Below are 17,265 nucleotides of genomic sequence, written 5' to 3'. Positions count from 1 at the left end.
ACAACAGTCAAAAGAGAGAGCGAGAGAGAACTGAGCTATGGCTCAAATGGTACTTTACCTATCTGGCAAGCACAAAACCCTGAGCTAATGACCCCAATGCCACCGAAAACTACACAGCTTCATGCTTTGTCTTTTGCTGTCATGGTTTTAGTAAATGTTTGCAAGGGAACGCCATGCGTTGTCTATGGGCTTTCTCAACCACCTCTGCCGGGAGCCGCTTCCGAATCATCCCAAACCCGGAGCCTTAAAGAGGTTCTGAAGGAACGGGGCGTGCCGGGGGCTTTGGGTTCCCCTTCATGGCCCGTGCGGGTCAGCTTGGGGGTCCTCAGTCAGGTAGACACATGGCGGCACTGGTGGTTCACGAGAGGCTATTTGGAGTGAAAGCCCTGTTTTCAGAGGTGGTAGTAGGTAGAGTCCACGTCGAGGTAGCTTTCCGGCTTTCCACGCTGCAGCTGCTCGTGGAGAACTAGCATAATCATAGTTGTGTAATAGAGGATTAGATCACGGCGTGCTAGCTTAATGTGCAGGAGGACCCTTGCTGCAAAAACACGGAGCGTCTGATGGTTGAGAGACGAGTCTGCATGTGTAAGCAGCACTGGCTGTTAAGAGATAGGTAGAGAGGAAAAGAACAATTTTTTTTTTTAATGTTCTGGCTCACACCTATCATCCTAGCTACTCAGGAGGCTGAGATCTGAGGATGGCAGTTCAAAGCCAGCCTGGGCAGAGCAGGGCAGAGCGGTCTGGTCCCCGTGAGACTCTTGGCTCCAATAAGCCACTGGGAACGCAGAAGTGGTGCTGAGTGTCTGGGTGGGAGGCGGAGATAGAAGGACCACTTGGGAGAACCAAGGTCCCCGGCAAAAGCTTGAGACCCTGTCCAAAAAAGAACTGAGGCCAACACGGTAGGGGTGTGGCTTCAGTGGGGGGTTGCCTGCCTGTAGCAAGCTGCGAGGCCCCGAATTCAGCCCCAGGCTGACAGCAAGCATCCAGGAAGGGGGAGTGGACGGTGGGTTATCTAGGAACGTGGCGGCTCGGCTGCTGAGGCCTCACGGGAACAGGACAGTGGCCTGGGAGAGCGAGGCACCCCGGTCCCGCCCCCCCCCCACCGTGGGTCCCGGCCCCCCCCCCCCCCCCCGTGGGTCGGGCTGAGAGCTCAGCTCATCAGTCTCCATGTGGACAGCAATGCCCAGGAGTGCTGCTGGTCTGCGTGTGGCCTCGTCCCGTCAGGCACGCCATCCCACTAGCCCCTTGCCAGGGTGACTGGGTGCGGGGGGGCGGGGGGCGGTAGAGCCAGCCACCAAACTGTACCCTGACTCCCAAGCCCAGACCCCATCGCCGCCGGGCCCCGCCTCACCAGCCCCCACGGCGGCCGGGCAGGGTGGCGTCCTCCTGAGCCTCCCGTCTATAAAAAGCCAGAGCGCCGCTGCTGCCCAGCACTGCCTTCCACGTGGGCCCGTGTGAGGAGAGAGAGTGAGGCTGCTAGAATATTCAGCTCCACATTCTCAGATAAAAATATCCAGCTTAAATGAGGCAGCTTGAGGGCCCGGATGGGACCGGATGAGCTCACCGCCCTCCCCCCCGGCGCGCGGAGAGGTGGTGGAGTGCGGCCGCGCGTGGAGCCGCGTGGAGCCGGACGCGGCCTGGGCTGGCAGTGGATTAGACGACCTAATAGGGCTTTATTTTTTCTTTTTTTTTTTCTCTAAATTTCTAGGATTCTCATGATTTGAATATTGATGAACTCTTTGCCTTGAACGTTTTGTTTCTCCTAATTGTTCATCTTTTCCTGATAATTATAAGGTACACCAGGAGGATGGAATCGACTGTGCCCCTTATAAAGGTGGAGCTTTGAAAGCGTAGTTGGTTTGGTTGTAGTGGAGCCCGTAGCCCCGCGCCTCCCTCTGGCTTCGCCCTCCTCCTGTAGAGCAGCGGAGTCAGTGTGTGAAGGTTCTTTCCATGGCGTCCGGCAGCCTTGTTCGTTGCTCCTGGGAGGCGGCATTGGGAGCCTCTAAGGAGAATCGGGGGTGGTGGGGGGTGGGATTCAGATGAGCCTGGGGAGGCCGGGCCCGTCGGGCGCCTCGGGTCTGGGGTCGAGTGGTTCTTCCTAAGGGTCTCTTGGTGACGGCAGCACCTCCGGTCTTGGGTGAATAATTAAAGCGAGAGGTTTCCTTCGCCCAGACAGAACGAGTGTGCCCCCCTCCCTGCCGTCCAGTGAGGGAAGAGACAGGCAAAGGCGGCTGCACCGTTAAAATGTGAGAGCCCCGAGCAGTTTCCTGGGGAAAGGCATGGACGTGCAGACTGGTGGAGCAAGAGGTGATTGTTCTGTGCAATTGGCTGGACACAGACAGGGCTGTTTGTTTTTTGCTGCATTCTGGACCTTTGAGCCGTCGAGGGTTTGCCGAGGCTGCAGCTGCACGCTTCTCTCCCCGCTCAGATGTCCGACATGCCAAAGCCCGCCTTCATGAAGCAGAACCTGGAGGAGCTCGGCATCGGCACGTACCACAACATCGCCTTCATCCACCCGGACACGCCCATCATCAAGGCCCTGAACATCTTTGTGGAGAGACGGATATCGGCCCTGCCCGTGGTGGACGAGTCAGGTGTGTGTGCGCTCCCCACCGAGCTGAGGGTGCCGTTCCCTCCTCCCCTCCCTCCTCCCCCTCCCCCTCCCCTCCCCCCTCTGGGCAGACTTCAGTCCTAGAGAGCCTCCATTATAAACCCCCTTGAGACGGGACAGATACGCTCATTTAATTAGTTACCGCTTAGTCCCCAGTCGTTCTGCACTTAAGACTGATTTTAAGTGAGTTGCTTTTTTTCATTCCTAAAATGTTGTTCTTACGTCTGTTTTCATTTTCAGGAAAAGTTGTAGATATTTATTCCAAATTCGACGTAATTGTAAGTACTTTTGATTTTTGTTAACGTGCCGCTTAGAGTGCATTTTACACCTGTCCATTTGTGTGGGGGTTCTGGTGCACTGCTGCCGCCTTCTCCATGAACTCTTAGAGAATTTAGACTATTCACAGTCGTGCGTGGAGCTACAGATTACATCTGAGTGTACACTAGTGTTCCAGTGCTTTGGCCCCCGTGGCCCGTGGCCGCCGTGCCGTGGCCCTTTGTCAGGCGTGTCTTGCTGCCGCTGGGGGGTTGTAGAGATGAAGTCCCGCGTGAGTCCCTGATTGCAAGCCGCTAGATTCAGCATGGCTGCTACATGTGCTCGTGGGGTCGCTTTTCCCCCGCCCATCCCTAGACAGCCGTACGCTGCTTCCTGGGAAGGGAAGAGATGCGCTGTTACATTCTCTTCGGGAGCTGTCTTGACTCTTAACATGAACACCACCACCAAGGAACTATGTTCCGTAGACTCTTGGCTGAGGGGGACCCACGTGCCGGGGCCTCCGAGCCCTGTCAGTGGTCAGTGCTGCGGGGCAGGAAGTCCCGAGCCGTGATCGGGGACCTAACGCCAGCCAGGAAGAGAACGTCGGGGCCCGAGCTCCCGTGAGCGTGTTCTGCCGGTCGAGCCGCGTCCGGCACGCTCGTTGAGGTGGAGCAGTGAGGCGCTGTGTCCCCATTACAGAACCTCGCTGCTGAGAAGACGTACAACAACCTAGACGTGACCGTGACGCAGGCTCTGCTGCACCGGTCGCAGTACTTCGAAGGGGTCGTCAAGTGCAGTAAGCTGGAGACGCTGGAGACCATCGTGGACAGAATAGTCAGAGCCGAGGTGAGACCCGAGGCCCCGGGCCCCTGCCCACCCGCCTCGCCCATGCCGTACGCACCCCCCCGGACCCCCAGGGGAGGGGGGCCCCCGCCTTGGGGTCGGAGCCACGCAGAGGGACCCCGCGGCCCTCGCAGTATCTTAAAGGGTTGTGGAGTGAGATCACCTCGGGCTGAGTTGAGTCCGGATCACACAGTGGAATGGAAAATGCAGGTGAGACACATGCACAGTGGGAAAGAAAGACATGCTCTTCTGTTTTTATCATTAATTTGCTTTTTATTGTCTTAGAGGTGAGACAGCAGGGCTCCCTTCACGTACACTGGGTGATGATGAGTACGTTCCTCTCCTTTTGCCTGGTATCGGCTGTTCCCTCCTCCCTCCTTCCCTCCCTCCCGTCTCTGCCCACATCCCTCCGTGTCCAGAGCGGCCCGCGGGCCCCTGCTGCACATTTCCACCTGCCTTCCACCCATCCTGTGCCCCCTCCAGCTCCCCTCAGATGCGCACGCGATTCCACCACCGTGGAGGTGAAGAGTAGAGTCACCTAGAACCGCTGAGACAAGCACAGGTCCTTTGTGTCCTGTCTTGTTTCTTGTCAGTCTGTATTTTATCGTATGGACCTAGGGAGAGGCACTGGACTGGGGTACAGTTGGGTCCTGCCCCCCTCGCCGTCCCCCGTGGCCTCCCCGCGTGTGGGTGCCGTGCGTCCCGTTTGCTTGGTCCTCTCTCGTCGTCGTGTTTGAAGTGTAAGCTCCGCCTCTCGGAGCGCACGCGCCGAGTGTCTCTCTGAGCTCGGCTCACCTCGCTCAGCATGGTTTCTTCTAGTTCCTTCCATCCATTTCCCCGTGAATGCCGCTGTTTTATCCTTTCTCATGACTCTGTAAAATTCCATTGTGTAAAGGTGCCACATTTTTCTGATCCTTTCATCTGCATTGGGGCATCTGGGTTAGACAGAACATACTCTTTTTTTTTTTTTTTTGCCAGTCCTGGGCCTTGGACTCAGGGCCTGAGCACTGTCCCTGGCTTCCTTTTTGCTCAAGGCTAGCACTCTGCCACTTGAGCCACAGCGCCACTTCTGGCCGTTTTCTGTATATGTGGTACTGGGGAATCGAACCCAGGGCCTCGTGTATACGAGGCGAGCACTCTACCACTAGGCCACATTCCCAGCCCCAAGAACTGTTTAAGTTCCATGAGTATCTGGGAACTCCAAGTGAAAAGGCATAACATCTTAACAAAATGAATAATAAGTCAGAAAAACCATTTCTGTAAAAATGTGTCCTATTTTCTCACCCCCAGTCAATCTCTCTTCCAGTTGAGATGGGTAGTGGTCGATGGGTGGGGGAGGGGGGCCTGGTCCCTGGGCCTCAGCCCCCCTCCATCTCTGCTGTTCCTGGGGTTCTCAGGCTCGCTTCGCGAACCCCCCTGTAGGAAATAGGGGGTCATTGTGTAGCCCGTGGAATTCATGCACCCAGTCTCCCCCTCCCCCCACCCTTCTGTTCTCTCCAGTACTGCAGATTAAACACAGTCACGCACTTACTTGTGTCTTCTTCCTCCTCCTACTCCTGTCTGTCTCCCTCTCTCTATCATCTGTTGTATTTGCCGTTCTTTTTCCACGCTCCCCTCCCCCAATTGGGCGCTGTTCTTGGGGTGGAAGTTGCTATTCTCTGCCTTTCAGCACACCGATTGTAATAGTACATATAAATCCATAATGGTGCTTCGCTGATCGAAATAGAGACCTACACACCAAGGAGCAAAGACCCTGGTGGGGTTCAGCCTCTGACAGGCAGCCATCGTTCGCTTCCTGACAGGGTCGCATACGTCACTTACTGGCCTAGCTGGGGTGAGGGGCCTGGAGTCATAGTGCTCCCCACCTCAGCCTCCGCCTAGCTGGGGTGAGGGGCCTGGAGTCACAGTGCTCCCCACCTCAGCCTCCGCCTAGCTGGGGTGACAGGCTCATCGCTCCATGACAAGCTATTGGGGGGAAGGAGGCCTTGGCAACTTGTGTGTGGGGGCTAACCTCGAACCCCAGTCTCCCTGACCTCCCGATGGCTAGTACCACAGGCTCGTGCTGGGCTGGGCTGCGCTGGGTTTTATCTTTCACCCGTGGATGTTTTGAAATCTGAAAACTCAGCCAGCCGTAGCTCACTTTTCTCGGAGCGGGCGAAGCCAGAGCGCTGTCCGCGTTGGGGTTGGGGGCCCGGGCTCTGCGGCCCGCGGCACCTCGGCAGCGCCCTGACCGAGCGCTCACGCGGGCCCGCCTCTCTTCCGCGCAGGTGCACCGGCTGGTGGTGGTCAGTGAGGCAGATAGCATCGTGGGGATCATCTCCCTGTCTGACATTCTGCAGGCCCTCATCCTCACGCCAGCAGGTAATGGTGCCCGTTTCCCAACCTTGGGGCGGGGGGGGGGGGCGCTCTAGGATGAGTGGGAGGCAAGTCCCGTTAGTACAGCACTGAAATCTACACCCCCCCCCCCCGCCTCTGCGGTGCGTCCCGTACACTGCTGCGTGTAAACCATTTTCCTTTCCTTTGCGGTTTCCAAGGTGAAATGCTCTACTTGGTTATTTGTTTTGTTGGAGGATTTTGTTGTTGTTTTGTACCTCTCCTGGGGCTTGAACCCAGGGCTCTGGGCTCTTTACCACTTGAACCATAGCTCTACTTCTGGATTTGTTTCTTTTTTTCTCTTTTTTTTTTTTTTTTGTCAGTTCTAGGGCTTGAACTCTGGACCTAGGCACTGAACCTGCGCTCTTCAGCTCAAGACTACTAGTGTAGGCTGGCTTTGAACTGTGATCCCCAGCTCTCGGCCTCCTCAGTAGCTAGGATTGTAGGCGTGAGCCACCAGGCCCAGCTGCTTGGATTTTTTGGTAGCTAATTGGAGATGAGAGTCTCACAGACTTCCCCGGCTGGCTTCCAGCTGCCATGTTCAGCTCTCAGCCTCTTGAGTGGCTAAGACGACAGGCGTGAGCCGCCAGCACCCAGCCTCAAAAGCTGGAGAAAGTTGGAAAGTAGAAAATATTCAGAGCAAAGACGGGGCTTTATGCCAGCCCAGGGCTTGAACTCGGGGCCTCGCTCTCTCCCTGGGCCTTTTTCACTCAAGGTCGGCGCTCTGCCAGTTGAACCACAGCTCCAGTTGCAGCTTTTTAGTAGTTAATTGGAAATGAGTCTCGCGGACTTGGCCTCTACTCAGGTTGGCTTCGAACCCTGATCCTCAGATCTCAGCCTCCTGGGTGGTTAGGATGACAGGTGCGAGCCGCCAGCTGAGCTTTGGACGGGAGAGTTAGTGATTTTCAGGTGCCTCACACGTAGATGGCAGACTAGGCGTTAAAACCACCGGGCTCCCCTCCTTCCTGCTGTACTCGCCCCACGCCCCCGCCTCCTAGCCTGGGCCGGGCTGGGCAGGCTTGTGGCCGGAGCGAGCTGGTCCTCGCTGGTCGTAGATCATGCGCCACCAGGAAGGAAGGGGAAGGTGCGGTTGTTCGCTGAAGTATCTGTAGTGCCTGAAACTTGGAAATAACCCAGGTATCTCTGAAAAAGGAAGTGTAAATCGGTCTCCATTTCTTCTGTGGGATACTGTGCATCACTGAAAGTGAGCAGACTCGCTGCCGGCGGTGCAGGCTTTCCTTAGAAGCAGGTCGGAAGTCAGGCTGAGGCACTGTGCATCTCTGTGCTGGCAGACTGTAGCGCGCCCCGCGGATGAAGGCCGGACACGCTCAGGAAAGGGCCCTGCGCCCGGGCGCGAGGCCCGCCGAGTCCAGCGCAGCGGCAGCCTCCCTCCCTCCCTCCCTCCCTCCCTCCCTCCCTTTGCCAAGACCCTGAGCGCCACACACTGCCATCCCAGTCCCCACCGCCGGCGGGGAGAACGTGCGTTCCCATGTAGACTCCCTAGGTCGGAAGGTGTGAGTCGGGCCGGCACCGGTGGCTCACGCCTGTAATCCTGGCCATTCAGGGGGATCCGATCTGAGCACCGCAGCTCGAAGCCGGTCTGGCCAGGAAAGTCGGGGAGACTCTGATCTCCACTTAAGTACCAAAAAAAAAAACCTGGAACTAGCACTGTGGCTCAAGTGGTAGAGCACCAGCCTTGAGCAAGCAAGCTCAGGGACAGCACCGGGCCCTGAGTTCAAGCCCCAGGACCGGCTCGCACGCGCGTGCACGCACACACAGCGCAGAGTCTTGAGTTCAAGGCACACACGGAAAAGTTGTCAGTCGTTCTCACACCTCCCACCCCTGTAAGCACAGTGAAGCAATTAGTTTCACAGTTGGAATTGGGATGTAGGTTACCATGGAAACCCTGCCTGAAAGACGGGGTGGTGTTTGGGTTGGAGTAGAACTCGGGGAGCCTGCGCTCGTTCCTTAGGGGAGAAGCCGCACATGCAGCCGCCGGGGTCCCGGGAAGGCGCTGCCTGCGGTCGGCTGGGCAAGTGCAGACGGCGGGTCGCGCCGGGTCCCGGGTTGGGAGGCAGAGGCCAGAGGTTCGAGGCCAGCCCAGGCGGGCAAATCCTAGCGCGGCTTCTGTCCCATTAGCCGGCCCCCGGCGTAGACGGGCTGGGCTGGGCTCTCAAGCGGTAGCGTTGCCGCCAGCAGTGAAAGAGCAGGCGAGAACCCAGGACCCTGAGTGCCAGCCCCACCCAGCACCGGGGCACGCGCGCGCACGCGCGCACCCACACACGCACGCACCCACACACGCGTGTCCCGTGAGCGCGCGGGGAACCGCGTGGGGAAGCGCCGTTCCCCACCCGCCGGGCGGGGACGCCCCCGGACGCTCGCTGGCCCCCACGCGCCGTGCTCGCTCGCGTGGTCTTGAGTGTGCAGGGCGCCGCCCTGGGCCCCCTCGCTGGGCCGCGCGTGCGGCGTGCGGCGTCCTCGGTAGCAGGGTGCGCGCTTGCGTCAGCGCGCTGCTGCGTGCTTGCGTCAGCGCGCTGCTGCGCGCGTCACTGGGCGCTGGAGCCTCAGGCCTCCTGTGGTACGCTTCCTCTGGGGTGGCAGGGGTTGAGGTGGAATCTCCAGCCCCCCCCCGCCCTCCCCCCCGCCCCCGGGCCGACAGGCACACATCCCGGTGCCCAGACGGGCGTCGAGGAACGGCCCGCCTGGAACCCCGCTGCCCCAGCCGTTGCCCCCCAGTCGCTGGAGCGCCACAGGAGCTGCCGCGCCGCGGCTTGAGAACTGCGCGTGGGTCGCGGGGGCGGAGTGGGCACGGAGCCCCCCTCGTGGCTCCCTCTCGAGCCCCCCGGGGCGCGGGGAGGAACTGCTGGAGCGGAGAGCCCTGCTGGCAGAATAGCCCTGAACCCCGATTTCCCGCGTGCCTCCAGGTGCCAAGCAGACGGAGCCAGAGACCGAATGAGAAGCGCGCGCCCGCCCGCCCGCCCTCGGGAGAGCTCGAGCCCACGTCGGGGCCACGCTTGGCCTCGCGAGCACCGGCTGCACGAGACGAGAGTCCAATGGCTGAGGACGCAGCAGCGGGGCTCAGCGAGGGGCTTGCTTTCTCCCGGGCGTCAGCCTGACGAGAACGAGCTCGTGTGCTCAGGCTGGCAAGACCGTTCCCGACCCTCGAGTGGGGTTCAAATCCTGTATGTCATTAAAGCGCACTGTGTCCTCAAGTCCTTATTATTTTTCATTTCAAAGAACCCCCTGGTGTGGAAAGGCGATGGGGCCTCACGAGCGCAGGGCATGTTCACATCACAGTGCCTTACGTTGGGACACAGCAATACGCCCTCCCGTCGCCCCCTGCACCCCGGCGCGCGCTTCCGGGCTCCACGCGTGCACCGAGCCGGCCGGCTCGGTCTCACCAGGCTGGTCGACCAGTTGCCGTCTGCATAGGAACAGTCCCTTCAACGCGTCAATGAGCCCCACGCCGGGGGCGCACGCCTGTAATCCCAGCCACGGGGGGAGCTGGGATAGGAGGGAGAATCACAGTGGGAAGCCAGCCCGGGCGTGGAAGTCCATGATACTCTTATCTCCAATGAGCAGCCAAGAAGCCAGGCTTAGAGCTGTGCTTCACGTAGTAGAGCACCAGCCTTGAGCAAAAAAGCTCAGGGACAGCGCTCAGGCCCTGGGTTCAAGCCCCCATCCCGGCACTCACACACACAGAAAAACACCTGCAGCGATGACATTCACGTTGAAATGAGCTTCGTCATCAACAAAGCTGACTTTTCAACAGCTTTATTTTTTACATTCATGCCTTTTTTTTTTTTTTTTTTTTTACACCTCTTTTGGGTCAACGTCCCCGCATCAGCTAATCGAGTCTTGGTTGTTTTGACACGGCCAGCGTCATCATTGCCCTTCGTCCCTGGAGGGGGTTCCACGCGTGGAACAGCCACCGCGGGGCCGGCGGGGAGCGGGGCCGGGGCAGCCAAGCGCCAGGAAGAGAACTATTTTTTTTTCTTGTGTATTGAACTGTTAAATCATGATGTCTGTACGACTGCTGAGATTGTAAATTTTATTGTGGCACATACGGTATTGTCACATTTGAAGCAAAATGATGTTTTCTAATGTAAGTGCTCTGAAAATGTGGACACTGTATATATATATGTATGTATGTGTGTGTATATATGTATATATACACACATATATGAGAAGTTTGGGGGTTTGTTGGGGGGGGATTTTTTTTTTTGGATTTTTTTCAGATTGAAAATTAAAATAAATCCTGCTACCTACCAGTGTGTTAAAGGAGTTCTTTAAGATGCCGTGTTTCAGCGTGTCCACACTCAGTCATACGTGTACTTAGATTTCTCCCCAAACAACAACAATGAAGCCAGGGGCTCACGCTTGTCATCCGCGCCCCTCAGAAGGTTAGGATGTGAGGATCGCGGTTCAAAGCCAGCCTTCGTTCCAGTGAACCACCAAGAAGCCGGAAGCTGAGCTGAGGCTCGAGTGGCGGAGCGCCAGCCTTGAGCAGGAGAGCTCAGGGACAGCGCCCGGTACCAAGTGTCGAGCCCCAGTACCGCGCGCGCGTGCGTGTGTGTGTGTGTGTGTGCGTGTGTGTGTCTCTCCTCAACCAACAGTGCGCACGCATGGCGGCCGCGGCCCGGGGAGGAGGGTCTCCGGCGGGAGGGCCTCGGCCTAGCCGGCTCACACCCGGGCCCAGCAGACGTGGGGGCTCCAGAAGTGGGAGGCGGAGGCGCGGCCTTCCAGGCCCCATCCGAGAGCGGGTGGTGATGGAGTTGACTCCGCTGATCGCCGCTCTTACCACCAAACACACCCCAGACGTCCTGGAGCTGGAAGGCCTCCTGTCTGCGGGGAGCACGGCCCTCATACGGGAGGGAGGAGCTGCGGGGAGCACGGCCCTCACACCCACCGGGGAGGGAGGAGCTGCGGGGAGCACGGCCCTCACACCGGGGAGGGAGGAGCTGCGGGGAGCACGGGCCTCACACCGGGGAGGGAGGAGCTCTGCTGCTGTGGGCTGCTCCATGCGAGGGAGCGGCTTTACCCGTGGACTCTTCCGGGGCCGGGGCTGGCGCCTCGGGTGGCTGGCAGCGCAGCGCGGCCTGGCCGCCGGTCCCTCGCGCGTCTGCCCTGTGAGCGCCCCCCACCCCGTTTTCCTAACAGCGTCAGCGGGCGAGGACGCAGAGCAGCCCGCGAGCCCGCTGAGCGCTCAGGAAAGCGCCCGCAGCCGGAGGAGGAGGGGGCTGGAGCACTCCCGCACGCAGACATGGCGTGGCGCCGCGCACCTGAGCTGGCCTGGGCCTAAGCGGGGTCAGGTCACGGGACAGGGTCACGGGAAGTGCCCCCCCCGCCCCGTCCACATGGCCTGACCTTCGGGCTCCTGACGCCGCCATGGTGGGCACCGATGAGAACACGGTGGGAGGGTGGTGGGGCGCGGGGACAGCTGTCAGGTGGGGATGAAGTGGCCGACGGGACGCGGCCGGCGTGGCCTCGCTTCCCCTTCCCCCAGGGCCGCCAGCTCCCGCGCCAGTGCTCCCCGTAATGCCGGGTGCTCCCCCAGCCCGCACGAAGAGCCGGGGCGGGGGGGGGCCTGGTGTCAGGAAGGACACGTGGTCAGCTTCCCCCGCGTCCTGTTCCCCCCCCCCGCCCCGCCCCGCCCAGCAGAGGGCAGCCCTGTTGCCTTGCTCGTGGCTTCCATCCCTCTTCCTGGAGTCTGACCCTCTCTAGACGCGTTTAACCAGCCTCGCGCCGCCCCTCCCTCTCCCTGGCCCCTCGTCCGCGCCTTTGAAACGGCACAAGCCGGATAGCATGACACACGCCTGCAATCCCAGCCCGCCGAGGCGGGGGCAGGGGGATCCTCAGCGTGAGGCCAGCCTAAGCTGAACAGTGGGTTCAAGGCCAGCTTGAGCTGTTATGCCAAGCTCCTGTCTCAAGTATATATATATATATGGTTTCTTGAGGAGTCTTTAATGCCCATTGTGGCATAGGAAATGTTTCTCTTTTTCCGTTTCTTCCTGCCTTATCCTGCTATCCTAAAACAAATCCACCCCGAAACAAACAAAAATCAGCCTCCAAAGGCTTTCCTCCCCATCTCCAGTTCTCTTCCCTGCACTGCAGCTTTAAGCGGAAATCCTAATGAAGCCAAGCGCCTAAGGACATTGTTCCGCTGCTCTGGAGCCGTTGACACCCCGGGAGGAGGCGCTGCGGTCCCCCGCGAGGGGAGGGAGGAGGGCGGTGAAGGCAGCTCAGCCCCCCCCCCCCCCGTGGGGAGCGAGGAGCGGTGGTGAATGCAGCTGGCACCTCGGCTTTGCAGCCGCCCTGGACTGCGGCGGAGCCCGCCTCTCTCCCGGCGGTTTCTAAGAGGGGCTGCTGAGGCCGGCGGCCGGTGGCGTGGCGCCCACCTGTAATCCTGGTGACCCGGGAGGCTGAGATGGGGAGGATCCACGGCAGCCTTTGAATAAACTTCACAGCTGGATCCCACGGCATTCACTTCCCATCCTAGCTATGAAAAGAAGTCACCAATAGGTGGATCGCAGTCCAAGCCAAGCTGAGCTGCATTCAGAAATAACCCAGGAGCCGGGGAGGGGGGACGGGGGGGGGCTCACCAGCTGTGCTGGTCCTCAGCGCCTGGAGCTGGCACTGAGGGGTTTTGTTTTCTGCCAGTCCTGGGCCTTGAACTCAGGGCCTGAGCACTGTCCCTGGTTTCCTTTTGCTCAAGGCTAGCACTCTGCCACTTGAGCCACAGCGCCACTTCCGGCTTTTTCTGTGTATGTGGTGCTGGGGAATCGAACCCAGGGCTTCCTGCGTGCTGGTGAGCACTCTACCCCTAGGCCACCTTCCCAGCCCTGCAGTGAGCGTTTGCGTGCACGGTGAGCCCTCTCCCGCCTTGAGTCGCGGCTGCGCCGTCAGCCTTCGGTGGCTCCTTGGGGAGATGCGAGTGTCACTGACTCTCCTGCCCCGGCTGGCTTCGATCCTCCATCCTCAGGTCTCAGAGCGAGGCTGGCGCGCGGTGGGTTTCGGGGTCACGGCAGCGTTGGCGCGGGCCGGGTTCTCGGAGCCCCAGCGCTAGGGGCCAGGGCGGGCTGCCGAGCTCGGGCCGGGGCCCCGCTTCCCCCCCCCCCCGGGCTCTGGGGGTGAGTCGGGGTGAGGGCGTTCGGCGGGCTCGCCACACGCGTGTCACGAGGGGCCAGGCGGGGACGTCGCAGACACGCCAAGCCCCCACGCGTGGTGACCGAGGGAGTGACGCCCTGTGCCAGCCCCCCCGCCCCCCCACTCCCCCCCGCCCCCTCTGCCCCCTCCGCTCCTTTCCTCCCATGAGGCGAGGGCAACGTCGACTTTCCTAACTGAGAAGTAGGAGCTGGGGGGCTGAGATTTGAGGACCCCAACGTGAAGGCCGGGCGGGCAGGGACGTCCGGGAGGGTCTTATTCCCCGGTGACCCCCAAAGGGCTGGGAATGTGGCCGAGGGGTGGAGTGCCGGCCTAGCTAGCGCGCGGGAGGCCCTGGGTTCGATTCCTCAGTACCACCGACACAGAGCAAAGCAGGAAGGGGCGCTGGGGCTCAAGTGCTGGCCTTGAGTAAAAGAAATTCGGGGACAGCGTCCAGGCCTTGAGTTCAAGCTCCAGGACTGCCCAAAAAAATCACCAATTAACCACCAAAAAGCCAGAAGCGGAGCTGTGACTTGAATGGTAGAGCACCAGCCTTGAGCTGAGGGGCAGCGCCCGGGTCCTGAGTTCAAGCCCCGTGACCAGCACAAAATAAAGGGAAGGGAAGGGAAGGGAAGGGAAGGGAAGGGAAGGGAAGGGAAGGGAAGGGAAGGGAAGGGAAGGGAAGGGAAGGGATGGGTCAAAGGGAGATGAGGAATGCAAATTTGCAAGGCATCACGGGATGGCAGCTTCAGGATTTTAATAAAGGAAATGAGTTATGAAACTGTAACCCCCGTGCCCATCACCTTTATAACAATAAAGTAAAGAAAAGAAAATGAGGCTGTGCTGCCATGATGAGAAAGGCAGCCCTCAAAAACCACCCTGGGCTGCTGTCCCCCTCAATGCCAGGTAGCAGCACGTGGGTGCCTTGCCCCCGCCCCCCCGTAGCTCTGCGGTGCCAGGACGGGGTGACCCCAGCGCGCCGGGCTGAGGGCGTTCTCGGGAAGCGTGGACTCTCCTTCCGCGGGGGACAGAGCGTTCTTTCTTCTGTGTACAAATTGTCTTGGCAAAAGAATGCGCCTTTCTTCTGTGTGGGAAACTCAGATTACAGTCTGGGAGCGTGGGGAGTGTGCCCGCAGGCCACGGCCCCCTCCCCGGCGCCTGCCGGCAGCCTCGCGCTCCTGCCCCGCACCGCGCTCCTGGCCGGGCTCCGGGGCTCACGCCTGCAGTCCCGGCCACTCAGGAGTGGAGATCTGAGGCTCAGAGGCGGCCGGGGCGGGAAAGCCCACGAGACTCGACTCTCCAAGCAACTGCTAAGGAAGAGTGGTGCCGTGACTCGAACGACGGAGGGCCAGCCTTGAGGAAAGGCAGCTCGAGGCCGCGCCCAGGCTCTGAGTTCAAGCCCTACCACCTTGTGCACACGCACACGCAAATAGTGATTGCAGGGGGAAAGGTGGCCCTGGGCGCACACCTGCTCCTGCTCTTCTCCAACCCCAGCCCTCTGAGCCCAGTGCAAAGCTGTGCACGCGGTGGGGCGCGATGCAGAGCGGGGTGGCGCCCGGAGACGAGGGAAGAAAGCGGTCAGGTGGGGGTCGGCCCGGCCGCGTCCGCTCTCGGGGATGCTCCTCCTGCATCTGCACACCTGCCTCGCTCAACGTGGACCGGGAGCGCCCCCAAACCTGCCGCCCAGCCAGAGGCTGACGTGCACGGGGCCTTAGCCCCATCCGGAACCCACGTTCCGTCTTCTCGACCTTAATGGGGCAGGCATGGGGCACGCGCCTGAATCCGGGCACCGGGGAAGCTGAGGCAGGGGACGGACGGCAAGTGTGCAGGGAGCTACACGGGGGGGACCCTACGTCAAAGCAGCAACCACAGCAGCAACCGCAGTAATAATGCCGTGCTTCCTTTCTAGCTCCTTCTCGTCCCTTCCTTCTGGCTTTCCTGGGGTTCGCTGATCCTGTCCTAGCTTGTGAAAGGGGTCACCACCGACCCGAGCAGCCAGCCCTTTGCCGCTGCCGTTAGGGGCACCGGAGGCCCGGCCTCCCCCCCCCCCCCCCCCCCGGTGCCTAGCTGAAGCCTTCTCATCATCATTCAGGTGGAAGGATTTTCCATTTCCTTGGTGGTTTCTTTTTGACTTCTGAAGTATTTAGTAGCACGCTTCACGTCTTGCAGAAGAATGGGGTGTGCTATGTTTTTGTGACTGGTTTCTGACTCAGTTGCGTGCGGGTGGAAGGAAGTGGGAGATGGGAGATTCTCGAAGCTGGGTTGAGAGCTGCGGCGTGGCCCAGCCCGCGGTCAGTGCGCAAACATTTTTTAGATCTGCGTGCAAGCGTGTGCTCTCCAGTGCTGAGGACAGTGTTCTTTTGGTGGCATGAACAGGCTCGTTCTTTGGCTCAAATCTTGCCTATTTTCACTATTTTGTGCCACTTCTGGGGTTTGAACTCAGGGCCTGGGCATTGTCCTTTAGCTTTTATGTTCACTGGAGATGAGCGTCTCATGGACTTGGGCTGGGAATGTGGCCTAGTGGTAGAGCGCTCGCCTCATATACGTGAAAACCCTGGGTTCGATTGCCAGCACCACATATGTAGAAAAAGCAGGAAGTGGCGCTGTGGCTCAAGTGGCAGAGTGCTAGCCTTGAGCAAAGAGAAGCCAGGGACAGTGCTCAGGCCCTGAGTTCAAGACCCAGGACTAGCAAACAACAACAACAACAATAATAGAAGAAGAAGAAGAGAGTCTCACGGACTTTCCTGCTTTGACCTGTGACCCTCAGATCTCAGCCTGAGGAGCTAGGATTGGAGGTGTGAGCCATCACCGCCTGGTTCCGCGTTCTTCATCATTTTTGAACTATCCATAGGCTGTTGTGCCAGTTCCCTGCTTGTCCCTGGCCGTGGTCACTGCTGACGTGGGCTGCGATGGGGACAAGAGGCACCTGGCTAGCCTGGGCCGCAGCGGGGCCTCCTCCAGCCTCCAGCTGCCCCCCTCCCCCCCTTCTTGCCCGGGGCAGCATCCCTCGGGCGCTTCCTCCTCTGCTTCCAGCTCCTGGCTTCAGTGGTCTTCTTCCCACTACCTCCTTGAAGGTCACGCGACGAAAAGCCAGCCTCGTGGAACCGCTTCCCACTCGGAGCGTTGGATCCTCCTTCCGTGTTCGTGGTGTTTGCTTTAATTTCAAGAGACTGAAGTCACTCATCTTTCTGCCATCACAATCAAAAGAAAATTGGTCTTTTCCTTGGAGCGAAAACCTTTAGCAAAAACCACATTAAAGAACCAGGATGAAGCAAGGAACTCCTGTTAGGAAAGAACCAAGGGGAAGGGAGCCCATGACCTGCAGGCAAAGCCGAAGAGAAGCTTCCGCTCAGCTGCGGCTCAGAGGTTGGTAGCCACCCAATCCCCGGAGAGAGGAGACCCAAGGCCACAGAATGTGGGTGGGGGGGATGTGTGGAATGTTCTAGAGACACCGAAAAATGAGGTATCTCGTCCAAGAGTAGACAAATTAGAAAAGGATGGTTAGGACTTGGAGCCCAAGCAATCTTTCTAAACTGAAGTCATTGCTTTGCCAAGAAGCCTGAAATGAGGTAAAACTAGAATGCCAGTCAACTTTTTTTTTTGACCAGTCGTGGGCCTTGGACTCAGGGCCTGAGCACTGTCCCTGGCTTCTTTTTGCTCAAGGCTAGCACTCTGCCACTTGAGCCACAGCGCCGCTTCCGGCCGTTTTCTGTATAGGTGGTGCTGGGGAATCGAACCCAGGGCCTCATGTATACGAGGCAAGCACTCTTGCCACTAGGCCATATCCCCAGCCCGCCAGTCAACTTTTCATTTTTCATAATAATAGAGCCGTCTTTCCATAGTGTGAGAATCTAAGACAATAGTGTGGTGTCGGGCTGGGAATATGGCCTAGTGGCAAGAGTGCTTGCCTCCTACACATAAAGCTCTCGGTTCGATTCCCCAGCACCACATATATGGAAAACGGCCAGAAGGGGCGCTGTGGCTCAGGTGGCAGAGTGCTAGCCTTGAGCGGGAAGAAAGAAGCCAGGGACAGTGCTCAG

General features: G+C 59.4%; 1 protein-coding gene across 4 annotated transcripts in view; it reads left to right on the top strand.

The window, feature by feature from the left end:
- Positions 1-10,313, top strand: part of Prkag2 (protein kinase AMP-activated non-catalytic subunit gamma 2) — a 152,368-nt gene extending 142,055 nt beyond the window's left edge. For 3 of the 4 annotated variants that reach the window (XM_048340494.1, XM_048340493.1, XM_048340495.1), the window contains 5 exons: positions 2,429-2,594; positions 2,852-2,889; positions 3,566-3,712; positions 5,977-6,070; positions 9,007-10,313. In XM_048340494.1, coding sequence (XP_048196451.1) covers positions 2,429-2,594; positions 2,852-2,889; positions 3,566-3,712; positions 5,977-6,070; positions 9,007-9,038 — 477 coding nt within the window. In that variant the 3' untranslated portion in view covers positions 9,039-10,313. The remainder of the gene's footprint in view (positions 1-2,428; positions 2,595-2,851; positions 2,890-3,565; positions 3,713-5,976; positions 6,071-9,006) is intronic. The other variant, XM_048340496.1, reaches the window with a different exon arrangement.
- The last annotated feature ends 6,952 nt before the right edge of the window (positions 10,314-17,265 follow it).

Source organism: Perognathus longimembris, chromosome 2 (assembly GCF_023159225.1).
Source record: "Perognathus longimembris pacificus isolate PPM17 chromosome 2, ASM2315922v1, whole genome shotgun sequence".
NCBI classification, from domain to species: Eukaryota; Metazoa; Chordata; class Mammalia; order Rodentia; family Heteromyidae; genus Perognathus; species Perognathus longimembris.
Note: the sequence above shows the minus strand (reverse complement) of the source record. Positions and strands in the feature narration are given on the sequence as shown.